The sequence below is a fragment of the Camelina sativa genome, chromosome 20, assembly GCF_030686135.1.
Source record: "Camelina sativa cultivar CO46 ecotype springtype chromosome 20, ASM3068613v1".
Taxonomy (NCBI): Eukaryota; Viridiplantae; Streptophyta; class Magnoliopsida; order Brassicales; family Brassicaceae; genus Camelina; species Camelina sativa.
Genome location: NC_141899.1, coordinates 876,528 through 889,040, shown reverse-complemented (window position 1 = coordinate 889,040; position 12,513 = coordinate 876,528). Strand labels below are relative to the sequence as shown.

The 12,513-nt window shown below is 37.8% G+C and overlaps 4 protein-coding genes and 1 pseudogene across 5 annotated transcripts; 3 read left to right on the top strand and 2 right to left on the bottom strand.

The window, feature by feature from the left end:
* Window positions 1–273: 273 nt before the first annotated feature.
* LOC104768477 (uncharacterized) lies at window positions 274–2,945 on the bottom strand. The gene is made up of 12 exons (XM_019241744.2): window positions 2,865–2,945; window positions 2,702–2,730; window positions 2,438–2,563; window positions 2,204–2,326; window positions 1,980–2,099; window positions 1,701–1,870; window positions 1,578–1,620; window positions 1,285–1,465; window positions 894–981; window positions 741–782; window positions 607–655; window positions 274–498 (listed from the first exon to the last, which is right to left on the bottom strand). Exons 1-12 carry the CDS (start codon window positions 2,883–2,885, stop codon window positions 417–419), a joined length of 1,074 nt encoding a protein of 357 aa, XP_019097289.2. The 5' UTR covers window positions 2,886–2,945; the 3' UTR covers window positions 274–416.
* A 584-nt stretch (window positions 2,946–3,529) lies between these two features.
* Window positions 3,530–5,190, bottom strand: LOC104768475 (lipid phosphate phosphatase gamma pseudogene; annotated as a pseudogene). Its single transcript, XR_015593863.1, has 2 exons — window positions 4,371–5,190; window positions 3,530–3,823 (listed from the first exon to the last, which is right to left on the bottom strand). The product of XR_015593863.1 is annotated as a lipid phosphate phosphatase gamma pseudogene (transcript).
* A 258-nt stretch (window positions 5,191–5,448) lies between these two features.
* Window positions 5,449–8,894, top strand: LOC104768474 (importin subunit alpha-9). Its single transcript, XM_010492472.3, has 11 exons — window positions 5,449–5,681; window positions 5,977–6,199; window positions 6,341–6,494; window positions 6,675–6,777; window positions 6,861–7,045; window positions 7,133–7,212; window positions 7,336–7,486; window positions 7,703–7,784; window positions 7,871–7,929; window positions 7,999–8,307; window positions 8,444–8,894. The coding sequence occupies exons 1-11, from the start codon at window positions 5,630–5,632 to the stop codon at window positions 8,606–8,608; spliced, it is 1,563 nt and encodes a 520-aa protein (XP_010490774.3). The 5' UTR covers window positions 5,449–5,629; the 3' UTR covers window positions 8,609–8,894.
* A 162-nt stretch (window positions 8,895–9,056) lies between these two features.
* Window positions 9,057–10,942, top strand: LOC104768473 (uncharacterized). The gene is made up of 3 exons (XM_010492471.3): window positions 9,057–9,339; window positions 9,609–10,359; window positions 10,454–10,942. The coding sequence occupies exons 2-3, from the start codon at window positions 9,624–9,626 to the stop codon at window positions 10,693–10,695; spliced, it is 978 nt and encodes a 325-aa protein (XP_010490773.2). The 5' UTR covers window positions 9,057–9,339; window positions 9,609–9,623; the 3' UTR covers window positions 10,696–10,942.
* Window positions 10,943–10,945: 3 nt separating this feature from the next.
* LOC104768472 (uncharacterized) lies at window positions 10,946–12,447 on the top strand. Its single transcript, XM_010492470.3, has 5 exons — window positions 10,946–11,195; window positions 11,428–11,496; window positions 11,616–11,768; window positions 11,867–11,940; window positions 12,028–12,447. Exons 2-5 carry the CDS (start codon window positions 11,434–11,436, stop codon window positions 12,161–12,163), a joined length of 426 nt encoding a protein of 141 aa, XP_010490772.2. The 5' UTR covers window positions 10,946–11,195; window positions 11,428–11,433; the 3' UTR covers window positions 12,164–12,447.
* The last annotated feature ends 66 nt before the right edge of the window (window positions 12,448–12,513 follow it).

Below are 12,513 nucleotides of genomic sequence, written 5' to 3'. Positions count from 1 at the left end.
TGAGCATTTATCGGCTTTTATGTTTAGAAATGTGTACCATAGCCCATTCGTCCTTAAGCTATATTACTAAAAGATGCATTTCATAATAGAAGTTGTCGTATATAGCATTGCTCACTGTAGATTGTTTTCTATTAGTACTAATTTGATATGTAATTGTTCAATCTCCGTATTGATCTGCGGAGATCCCCATAACTAATTTATCTTAACGTAATTTATAAACTAATTTCTTAAAATACGGATTGCCGCTTAAAGATGCTGCTTGATACTTTAATTGGAATGTGAATACTAGTAGTAAAAGTCAATATAACAATTTGCTAGGGTACACAAAAGGCCGGTTGAAAACAATAAAAGCTAGAACACACCAAACAAAACTTAATTATGCATGTATTAATTCAAAGGAAGTTTTATTTATTTATTTATTTTAAACTAAGAAGTTCAACTTCAAACACCAGCCAGGCCTCAGGAGTAATAGTGTCACGAAAACCTTCCACACCATGTCTGTGAGCCACACAAAATATTATCATGATCAAAATATTAAAAAGGTTGAATAAAAACATGACAACAAAGATAAATCAAAATGATCTGCAAAGGCGCCGCTTTACTTACCCCAATGCTGGAGGGATTGTAAGCTTTCTTTTGCCACCAACACACATGCCTTCAAAATTTACAAAAAAAATATACATCAAAACAACATGATGATACACATTTTGAACATAGTGAAGAGAAACCAGTAAGGTTACCAAGAATGCCATAATCCAATCCCGGAAAGACATGTCCAAGACCTGCGTGTAATTAACAACAACAACGAAAAGCACATATATGAGCATCCAAGTAACAGTCAAAGACGACTACTATTACAGCCTCTTATTTTCGAATCTCGTTATAATACCAACCTACACGAAACTCATAAGGATGCCCTCCACAGGTGGAATAGTAAATCCTCCCATTTTTATGAAGCCTTGCAGTATAGTGGACAGTAACCTGCAATCAGAGACGACAGAATGAGCTTCAACAAATATTTTGCAAGTTACAAGCTTAAATAGTTTTGGTGCTCTCAAATATCTTGTTTCTTCAGTTCCTATCCAAAATGATTCTTTGGTGCGCTTAGGTCTCAAATAAGGCATTAGTTTTGTTTTGCTTTCATATCCACCACCAATTCTATAACTACGTACCCACATTATTTACCACACTGCCACCTTGTTCAATAATCTATATGACATTGTAGTAATCATGTGATGATATCATTGTCTTGAAATTTTAAGACCTAAATAAATGCGCACATACCCATTTTCCAGGATCAGCTTTCTTCTTGCCGTCGCCCATGCATATATCGTCAACAACTAGCCCAGCTAGATCAGGTGTTTGCTTCTCAACTAAAGTAGGAATGGATGTAGCTGTAGCATCTTCCTTACTAAACCTCCTTTTCTTCTCAACAGGTTTATCTGGAGTCTTGGAGCTTTCACTCCTGAATTAATACCAAAAGCAAAAGCACAGAAATTTAAAAGACGGGAACAGGTTTTGGAAGAACCATAGTAAAGCCGTCTTGACTTGTAATAAAAAAAAATCAATTTATTTACCTGCTTTGTGGAATGGCTGCATCACTGGTAGAGCTGTCGGGATCTAAAATAAACCACAGAAGTTTTAATACTTTGTCGTTATCAAGAAAGAACCGAGAACCGGGAATAAATTTAGTGTCGTACATGGTTGGAGACCAGGTAGTGGCCACCTGTAGCGGCGGCGCATGTGGGTAGTGGGTAAATACGGTCTACAAAGAACCTCAACAGCTAATTTGCGTCCTCCCATGACGCTCCCATTAAGTTCAAGCGCCTTATCAGCAATGTCTTTTCCTTCAACATTAACCTGTGCATAGCTGTAAAGATCAACAAGAGACAAGTCTTTAAAGTTAAGAGAGACTGATATAACTTGAGAGTTAATTAGGAAAAATGGGAGGAAGAAGGCACAACACAACGAAACCCTACCCCTCGAGAATAATGAGGCACTCGATCTCTCCATATGAAGAGAACAGATTACTCAAAGCGCTCTGGATATCAATCTTACTAAGGGAAGTGTCATATCCTTCAACTCTTACCACAACGCTACTGCAATAATAGGATTTTGCATGAGATGAATAAATTCAAATGAATTATATAAGATAGGGAAATCTTCAAATGAAAATTAAATAATAAATGGCAGTGTGGATTACTCGTTTGCATGTTCGGGAAACGGAAAAGGCTCAACAGAGACATTCCATCCTCCCACATCACTTCCATTAAGTTGCATGGCCTTATCGACTGCGCCTTCTCCCATAAAATATATATAACCAATTCTGTATCATATTCATGTAACAACAAGTTTGTTTTCTTTAGTAAGATCATTTTAACTCTGGAACAAAATTGGAGGAAGAAGAAGAAGAAGAAGAAGCCACAAAAAAAAATACCTCATGTGAACACATACATCCGTGATCTCTCCACATGAAGTGAAATGTTCTCTCAACGCCCTCTCGACATCGGCAAGAGGAGTCAGCCTAAAGTCATAGCCCGAAACAGTAACCCTCCCATAGTCACTGAAATTATTCGATAACACCCATATAGTATATCAACGAACGTGACAAGAACGTTGTACACACAGAATGCATCAATTCATACTTTTACATATACAAGAAGAAGAAGAAAAAAAAAAGACAACTATCGATTCAATTTACCTGACTTTTGGCAACAATTTATGCATTCCCTAAAAGTACAAAGATAGAATCAGAAACCTTACTAACAGTATATTTCATGCATATACTTGTGAAGTAAGAAACCACAAATTGAGAAACAAGAGGTTATAAGACTGAATAAGAAGAAAATCCATAAGACGATTACCTCGTCGGCGGATTCCTCCATGTGTGTGGAGAGGTTGAGACAAGCCAGAGGCGACAACCCTTGACAGTTTTAGGGATTAAATTAGAGCACCTGCCTCAATGGTGTTTCTTTTCTTCAAGAGGTTCTTTAAAAAAATCTTAAGATTCAAAGAAATAAAATTAAAATTATAAAGTTTTAAGATTAGGTCTGAAGAGGGTATCTATCATAAGTTTAAAAGAATTAAAAGTAAAATTATAAAATTAGGTCTGAAGACTGAAGAGGGTAATTATAATTGTTTTTTTTTTGCATTTCCTAATCATTATTGGATTGGGCTATCATTTTGTACATATCTTCCCAATAAACGACTGGGCCTTAGTTCTGGCCTGGAACAAGCCCAAATATTCCGAACCGTTTTGGGAAATCAATGTCGCGGGTGCTCTGCTCCATCATGCGCAGCAAAATCGATTCGTATGGTGACGGGCGAACTTACAAAACTTAAAGTTACCACAATGCTTGTTACACCAAAAGTGTCCGAGACAAACGTTGTTAACATTTTTGGAATCGAACATGTGGTAAGCGGCGGGAGTCAATTTGAAGGTTCAGATGATGCGAGCGAACCATCCACTTATATAACTAAAGGAACGCCGCGACGCAGTGGTCTGGGCAACAGGGAGAGGAAAGTAATAATGCTGGAAACGTGTGTATTTTTCTTTTACGAAACTGATTCTTTCAATAGATAAGTGAATGCGCAAAGAAAGAAATGGAAAAAAAAAAAAAGATACAAAGATCACTTTTAAGTGTGAAGGTTCCTCTTTTCTGTGAGATGTTCAGATCAGATGAGCTGCTAATCTAACCAATGTCATCAAAGTCTTAGACAATGGTAGGTATAAATGTAATCTCCCTCCCACCTCATTGTGATTCCTGATAAATTATAAAAAGGATAACAAGGCCGCTAAACAAAGCTTTCCCAAGTTCTCGACCTGCAAGGAATGAAGCAAATGAGATGTGCTTACGGTAAAATTGAAGACAAGACACTAAAAAAAACAGAACTGCATTTGTTCGTGTCATTACACAATGCAAAAAATGGATTAAAGGATGAGCAGAAAAGCTAATGAACTCCCAAGAAGAATGACTCCTCAAACTGCTTTTACATTATCCACACAGTCTTCTTCATGCTACAGTGACTACTGACTACCTTACTCCTATAGCAAACAAGACAAACCACTATCAAGATGTCCTTTTATCAATCTAGATTGAGTCAATAATCAATACCATGACAAAAAAAAAACCTACAAATACAATACATAGGAAGAACATTACTTAATTTGCATTAAGACAACTAAAAACAGTTTAGAAATCAATGAAGAATCAGATCCACATTTCTCTACTAACTTTAAAGAGTTTTAAATACTGCAATTGCAAAAGTCACTACATTATATTCTTGAGCTAAACTAAAGAAGAAAAGCAAAAGTTGATTCCCACATGCTTATCCTAAAGACATAATCAGATCCAAATCAATCGACTTACCAAAAATCAAATTAAGGCAAATTAATCAGACTTAGCAGAATCCATATCCTTCCTAGCAGCTCTTGCATTGTCATATTCAAACTTCAACACATCAGGGATATGTGAAGTATCCTTAACATAAAGCCATCTCCCCAACACACTCTCCTCAATCACCGGAAAAAACGGATACAACACAGAATTCACAAACCAGAACCAACTCGCACCAACAACACCACCAAGCGTCGCACCTGCGAAAACCTGAGCCACCGTGTGGTAACCTAAATAAACCCTAGAATACATGGTAACAAGAGCTAAAGACCAATGAAGAAGATTCATAATCCATCTGCTTCTTAACCCAAACCAGAACCCAATTCCTTTACATCCCATCAAACTAAAATACGTAGCGAAGAAGAACATGAACTGCGAGTGACTCGATGGCCATCCGTGGGAATCGCAAGCTTCGAGCAACGTACATGTCTCGGGACGAGCTTGTTCCACGGATCTTTTGATAAATTCGTTGATGAATTGAGAGATCACGAGACCTATACCGAAGAAGATCCCTTGAAGCTCACGTCGGAATAGGAAATGAGAAACGAATCCGCCGAGGCTGATGAATACAGGGACGAGAGAGATCCAGGCTAGGAAATGTCCGAGCTGATCTCCCGGACGGTACCGGACGTGTGTGAGTGTTACGGCCTTTAGCTGCTGAGGTATGAGATCCATCGACGATAGATCCAAATGAATTTTTGTTAATCGAGAGAATTTGGCTTTGGTTTCAGGTTTCGTCTTCTTACGTTTTTTAATTTTCTCGAGAAAATGAACTGAGAAAGTGACAAGAAAGTGGGTGAAGAAAAGGCCAGATGGTGAGATCAACATGTTCGGGGAAGAGAATCATGTGGATGCGTGACACGTGTATTACTAGGAAACGAGTGATATTCACATGCATCACATTAAATTGCGGTGTACGTAAGTGACTAATGAAGAGTCGCCACGTCATTAATTTAGGAAACGTCAAATATTACGTGAAACCACGATCGTTGATCTATTATATAGCTTTCGAGATCGATAATAAAGTTAAGTGGTTTTTTATTGTATACTTGGAAATATTAGGGACTAATTTGAAATTAGAAAACATATACGAGTCGGCGAAATTTTCGTGTTTTTTTTTTTTATTCTGGGCGGGGGAACGGCGAAATTAGTAAATCGAAGAAATTGCTCCGGTGAAATAACTGAATCAAACCCTACTATCGTAGAAACTAGCGGTGGCTGTAGCTTCTCCAATGGCAGATGATGGCACCGCGTCTAATCGAAGAGACCCAATAAAGTCTTCAGGTAATTTTCGTTCTGGGTTTTACCGTAAACCCTTGAGTTTAATTTTGGCACCTGAGTGTAGTAGTGTTAGTCTTACTGATGAAAGAATGTTTCTTGTTTGCTTCCCGAGAAAATTAGGTTAGTTGGTGATTAGGGTAAGAATAAAATTTAGATACTTTCATGGTTCATAGCCAGGGATTACACATCACATTCTAGTATTGGTTTTCATGTATAGAGCTTTTATTAAACTTGTTAGAAAGATTGGACTTTTCAATTGGTGACATGGATTTGATTGTATTGCTCTCGCGGTGTATAGTTGGGAATGTTGCGGGACAAAGAAGACGGCAACAAGCTGTTACGGTTGCAAAGGAAAGAAGGGAATTACTGGTTAGGGCAAAGCGGCTTTGTAGGGTGGGTACTAATGGCGATGTTGAGGATGCTTGTGTTGAGAATGAGATGATGATTGATGAAGAGCAGCCAATATTGGAGGCTCAAGCTAGCAAAGCAGTGGAAGAACTCAAGTTTGCTGTTCAATATCAGTAAGTGAAGTTGTCAACTTGTTAAAACCATGACGCTTTGGAATTAATCTAGTTTGCTATTCTCTGCTGCTCTCACTCTATTGGGTAGAATTCGTTAATTTTGTCTGGTATCTACTTAACATCTTCTTGTTCAATTTTCAGGGGAAAAGGTGCGATGCAGAAGAGGGTGACTGCTCTTCGGGAACTCAGGCGTTTACTGTCAAAATCAGAGTTCCCTCCTGTTGAAGCTGCCCTCAGCGCTGGTGCAATACCTTTACTTGTGCAGTGTCTCTCATTTGGCTCTCCCGACGAACAGGTTTCTTACATTGGTTTTATATATGCTTCATTGCCATCCCTTTGTTATTGCATTTATCTGCCTAGCACTTTACTGTAGATTTTGGATATTGTAAGATTATTTCAAGTAACTCAGTTGCATTGAAATAAGACAATTTTAGTGGGTTTGTTATCTTTTGATCCGAGTTCTGTCTAACTGCAGTTACTTGAGTCAGCGTGGTGTCTCACAAACATTGCTGCTGGAAAACCTGAAGAAACAAAAGCTCTATTACCTGCACTGCCATTGCTTATTGCTCACCTTGGAGGTTTGTACTAGCCAACCAAGTCTGTTGTTACTCTTATCATCTTTGTCGGATCAGATTTCATATGCTTCCAGTTTTATATTCAGAAAAGAGCTCTGCACCGGTGGCTGAGCAGTGTGCATGGGCTATCGGTAATGTTGCGGGTGAAGGAGAAGATTTGAGAAATGTTCTTTTGTCTCAAGGGGCTTTGCCACCTCTAGCACGTATGATTTTTCCTGACAAGGGTTCAACAGTGAGGACAGCTGCATGGGCATTGTCAAATCTGATTAAGGTGTGGAAAAACGTGGCCCTCATTTGATCACATTGGTTATAATTTACAAGCCCTTTTACACACTACTTTCACCATGCCTTAATATAGGGCCCTGAGCCAAAGGCAGCAGCACAACTTGTTAAAGTCGATGGGATACTGGACGCAATTCTTCGACACTTAAAGAAATCGTGAGCAAAATTACATCTCTATTAATTGTAACACCTTCTTAGTGTGTTGCTTCTTGCCATCGATATTCTATTGTTCAATTTTAGTGGATAATTTGATCAAAATTTCTATATTGTTGAATTCAGGGATGAAGTAACTGCCACGGAAATTGCATGGATCATTGTTTACCTATCTGCCCTTTCAGATATCGCTACAAGTATGCTCTTGAAGGGAGGCATTCTTCAACTACTTCTTGAAAGATTAGCAACCTCAAAGAGTCTACAACTTCTTATCCCGGTAATTCCTGAAGAGACCTTACGTTCCAAAACTAACAGGATTCTAGTTCATATATTATCACAGATTATGATATTCAAGTCATTGCTTCTAAGTCCCATTGATCTAATTTATTTTGATATTAGCATGAATGATTAAAAACAAAATACTTACTATTTGATAGTTATATTTCAAAAGCTGCATTCTTGATTATCTCTAAAACAAAAGTTTTGAATCCAGGTTCTACGAAGTGTGGGCAACTTTGTCGCTGTTGATCCCAAAGCAATATTAACTTTTCTTATCCGTGAACAGAACACTGAAGGTATCTGTTATCTTTTCTGCGTTAAACACTATCTACCTTAATCAGATATACTGTTCAAGATACTGATATTGCAAATCAAATTTCAGGAAGTATCGTTGGTGTGCTTGCAAAGTGCTTAAGAAGCGAGCACCGTGTTTTAAAGAAGGTCAGTATCACATACCACTTCGGTTTTTACAGTTATACGAAGCACTCATCATTGAACTCTATTCTGTAGGAAGCGGCATGGGTGCTATCTAATATAGCCGCGGGATCTATTGAACACAAGAGAATGATACATTCTACTGAAGTAATGTCATTGTTGCTACGGCTCCTTTCGACATCACCATTTGATATAAGGAAAGAAGTTGCCTATGTCTTGGGAAATATTTGTGTAGAATCTGCAGAAGGAGGAGACACAAAACCAAGGATAATTCAAGATCACTTAGTCTCCATTGTCAGAGGCGGTTGCCTGCCAGGTTTTATTGAGCTGGTCAGATCTCCTGATATCGAAGCTGCTAGGCTTGGTCTTCAGTTCATTGAGCTGGTAAGCAACTAACTAAATGGTCTTAAAATCTCAATCAGACCTGAGTTTACTTCCACTGTATGTTGATGTCCCGTGGTCATTTCTGGATCCAGATACTATCGTAATAACTAGTAAGTTTTGATTTCTGGGTGGTTAGGTTTTAAGAGGAATACCAAATGGGGAAGGTCCAAAGCTTGTGGAAGGAGAAGACGGCATTGATGCAATGGAAAGGTTCCAGTTCCATGAAAACGAAGAGCTGAGAGTCATGGCGAACAGTCTTGTGGACAAATACTTTGGTGAAGATTATGGAATCGATGAATGAAATCGCCTCGGCTTTATAGGGTGAGAGAATACAAAGATAGTCAGATAGTGGAATCAAAGTAAACCGGTCATTGTAGCTTTTGCTTGTAAGAAAAGAGTGAGAGAGAGAGAGAGAGTAGACATGATGTCTAAGACATCGTAAGGTTTAGGTTCCGCGGGTTTGTTGTTGTTGTTGTAAATTACAATACAGTTTTGTCTCACCGTTTGGGATTTTTGCATGCGTGTTACATACAACTTACAAGCAGGGCCATGTGTGCTAAAGATATGGAAAGCAGAATTTATGACCCTCTTATTGCGCTAGAGGCTGCTATTCTTTTTTTCTTCTGTGTTCCCCTTGTCACATCAATTAGCATCATAAAATCTAATTATAAGATACCCTGTTAATGAATTTATGATTTTTTCAGAAATAAGGTTGTATTTTATTTGAAATTCAAACCAAAGCCATCATTAAACTAGCTTAATCTTGTTAGCTTAAATGCTTAATGATGACATGGAAGGAACAAAAAACTTGGATTAAGTTAATAAGATTAACAATAAACAAATACACTGTATTGTTAATTTGATCATGAATTAAAATATGTACACTGTCCTTCCGCATTCCCGCTTCATTTTCTCTGCTTCTAGGGATTTGGCTTTTCTTTCTTTTTTTTTTCGCCTTGAGTAGGTATTCTCATTTTTGCAATTCAACTCTTTCTCTCTTTCTACTGCCTACTGGTCATCTGACGAATCTGGGTAAGATTTATTTCTTCCTTTGAAATTTCTTTCCTATTTTTTTTTGTTTTCTGTCTTCTGTTGTACTTTTTTGGTTTAGCTTTTGGAAAGAGATCGGAGACTGCTTTTTGTTTTTATTGTCTCTCTCTCTCTCTCTTTCGGTGGAGCTTAGAAGGAATTGGGGTTTTAGGGTTTCTTCAGAATCTTAAGAAATTTTGTAAATTTAGGAAAGATTACGAAGCTCTAGCAAAAAAAAGCTTGACGCTTTATGTGTTGGTTTTTTTTTTTAGGGTTTCTCAAAAGTCATGAGTGGGAAATCATCAGCTCGTTTGGAAAAATCGGGGAAGAAGAAGACGATCTCGCCGGTGGATACTGCCGGAATAAGCAATTTGTTTGCTCAAGAAGGGATTTTAGCGACAAAACATGAAATTCTCAAGGAGAATCATGAGAATCTGCTCAATGATTACAAAATCCTTAAAGAAAAATTTAAGCATGTCAATGAGATGAATGAGGTGATGAAGTTGCATCTTGAAAACCCGATCAAGGAGCTCGAGGCGAAGAATCAGCGATTGCTCGAGGAGTTGGAGAAAGAGAGAAGTGAGACGGAGGAGTATAAGAAGGAGATGAAGAGAATGGAGAGTGAGAAAGAGACCCTCATCAATGAAATGAGGGTTAAGAATCAGGAGCTTTTGACTGCGATAGAGAAAGGACAGGAGCTGAAGAAGATAGTGGACAAGTATGGTCGATTAAAAGAGATATCTGGTGCGGCTGAATCACAGTGTTCACTTTTGAAACCGCTCTTTGATGCTAACAATCAAATCAGTCTAGGATGTAACGATGATGTGGCTTTCACTGATGAGGTTACTTTGGTGGATGATGATCATAATAATGTGACTGGCAAGAATGAGGAGGCTCTTGTTGTGGATGATCATAATGTGACTTTCAAGAAGGAGGTGATTGTGGTGGATGATGACAATGTGACTTTCAAGACTGAGGTTATTGTCGTTGATGGTCATAATGTGAATAATAACACTGCAGCAGGTATGCGCCTTTGTGTGTTTGGTTAAAGCGCTACAATGTGATTCTCTCTTGTAAGAAAGAAAGTTTTATTCGAGTCTACTCTGTTTGTGTGCAGATGCGATTGTGATCAGTGACGAGAGTGATGCCGAAAATGATAATCCTACTCCAAGAAAGAGAAACATCATCCCTCAATGTCCTGTTGCTGTAAAACAAGAACCACAATCCGATGTACCAAAGTCATCAAAAGCAAAGTATGTATTGTCATCATCGTCGTCATCTTCATCATCATCATCAGATGAATATGTATCAGTTCAGCTTCCCGTTAAAAGGTCCCGGGGTTATTATAACAAGTCTTGAAAGCAGTGAACACAGAGTTCGAAGTTGAAGTTGCTCACTCTTTAAGTTAAGCTAGTCCTAGTGTAAGGTGTAAACTTATCATCAGTCTCCGGTGTATTCTTTTTGTCCCGGAGTTTTAACATTTGTTTTTAGGAGCTAATGCAAAACGATTAGGTGAATATGTTGTTTGACTGTTTTTGTAAACAGAGCATATGTTCGGATTCCTCGGCTCTATATCAAATAGTGAATCTATTTGAGTTCTTCTTTCTTCAGGTTGCTTTGATTCTTGAGTCACTCTACGTCATTAGCATTGTATAAGTATAATTAGTGATTGATTATCATGAATTTGCTTAATTAAAATATCATTTATCAGAAAAAATAACGCTATATAAATAAATTCTCACGTTCTCAGAGTACTAACAAAATTGGCTCTTCTTCCTCATTCTCTACACTCACTCTCTCTAGAAACTTCTTCATCGTCTCTCAGAATTCGTACGGAACAATTCTTCGATCTTCATCGCGTAAGTTCTCTGTTTCTCCCGTTTCATTGTAGAATCTTAAGCTAGGTTGTTCGGAGTTGTAATCGTATGGGTTTTTAGACTTGGAATCGAAATCTGTCGGCGGTGATTTAACTTAGCAGATTCAATCGCGCATCGATTTGAAAACCTAATTCGAAATCTGTTTTCGTGATCTAATAATCGTTACGTTTCTGCGTTCGTAAAACTTCATGAGCATAATTTCGAATTATTGCAGGTTACGATGAACACTGAGATGGAAGAAGACACAGGGAATGGAGGATTTCGGAAACGCATGAAGCCATCTGTATGTTTTTTTTTTCTTTTCTTCTGAATTTGTCATTGATCTCGTGATGATGATGATGATGATTTGTGGTGGTGGATCTTATTTTTTTTGGATTTTGTCCTGTGAAATTTTTTTGATAGGATGAAGAAGGAAAAGGTGATTCGAGAGATGATGGAATCAGTCTTGATAATACCATTGAGAATGAAGAAACTGAGACGAAACTTGTTGCTTCTGATGAGATGGAACTTAACATTGCTCAGATTCTTGACAAGATTGAGAGCTTCACACAAACTGTAAGCTGTGATTATTTCCATGACTTACTTAAGTTTTGAAAGAAACTTTGATATGGTGGTTACCAATATGTTCATCAATTGATGCTTCTTGTTGGTAGGTTTCTAACTTGTTGGAGACTGGGAAGACAATGTTTAAGGAACTCAGTAACGAATTTGAAGAACGGTTGATCATGTGAGATTGAAACACAGACTCTATAATAATTGCTACTGTGTGTACCATGATTGGGGGTGTTTATACTATTCACAAATATGAAAACAGGATACACAGGGAACATGTTGAGAAATGGCAGGAGGAGATCAAGGAATTGCGTTTGCTTGATGCATCGAATGAGGAGACTACTTCCCTCTTACACAACGCTCGCTATCTGATTCAGAATCCTAGCATTGAGCAATGAGGTAAAACCTTCTAAAACCGCTATTGTGAAGTACTCTCAGCCATTACTAAGAACAGATTATCTTCTATCTAATGGTGTAAGAAGCCATGTATGCTTACCTTAGATCAACATATGGTTGATTAGTTGGTTGGAAAAATTCAAAAACTATATGATGTCTGGAAGGAAACATAAAACTAGTAGCTTATCATGAAGTACATTCTCAGCTTAAGCCATAATTGTTTGCTTCTTTGTTGGATTTTAAGGTGAACTATATATAATTACTCATATCTCTAGTTTGATCAAAACCAGTAACTCTCCATTCTCTTTGCAATTCGTGAATGTTGTTCTCAATTCTTGTTTCAACTCAAATT

What these genes read in the sequence shown, in the direction of transcription:
- LOC104768474 (XM_010492472.3), top strand. Translation starts at nt 5,630, where the DNA reads ATGGCAGATGATGGCACCGCGTCTAATCGAAGAGACCCAATAAAGTCT. An exon ending in CCGTGAACAGAACACTGAAG is followed by an intron (nt 7,785 to 7,870) that starts GTATCTGTTATC and finishes ATCAAATTTCAG; the next exon opens with GAAGTATCGTTGGTGTGCTT. An exon ending in GTCTTCAGTTCATTGAGCTG is followed by an intron (nt 8,308 to 8,443) that starts GTAAGCAACTAA and finishes CTGGGTGGTTAG; the next exon opens with GTTTTAAGAGGAATACCAAA.
- LOC104768472 (XM_010492470.3), top strand. Translation starts at nt 11,434, where the DNA reads ATGAACACTGAGATGGAAGAAGACACAGGGAATGGAGGATTTCGGAAA. An exon ending in TTGAGAGCTTCACACAAACT is followed by an intron (nt 11,769 to 11,866) that starts GTAAGCTGTGAT and finishes TCTTGTTGGTAG; the next exon opens with GTTTCTAACTTGTTGGAGAC. An exon ending in TTTGAAGAACGGTTGATCAT is followed by an intron (nt 11,941 to 12,027) that starts GTGAGATTGAAA and finishes ATATGAAAACAG; the next exon opens with GATACACAGGGAACATGTTG.
- LOC104768473 (XM_010492471.3), top strand. Translation starts at nt 9,624, where the DNA reads ATGAGTGGGAAATCATCAGCTCGTTTGGAAAAATCGGGGAAGAAGAAG. An exon ending in GAATAATAACACTGCAGCAG is followed by an intron (nt 10,360 to 10,453) that starts GTATGCGCCTTT and finishes GTTTGTGTGCAG; the next exon opens with ATGCGATTGTGATCAGTGAC.
- LOC104768477 (XM_019241744.2), bottom strand. Translation starts at nt 2,885, where the DNA reads ATGGAGGAATCCGCCGACGAG. An exon ending in GCAGCCATTCCACAAAGCAG is followed by an intron (nt 1,466 to 1,577) that starts GTAAATAAATTG and finishes GTATTAATTCAG; the next exon opens with GAGTGAAAGCTCCAAGACTC. An exon ending in TCCTTATGAGTTTCGTGTAG is followed by an intron (nt 783 to 893) that starts GTTGGTATTATA and finishes AATTACACGCAG; the next exon opens with GTCTTGGACATGTCTTTCCG.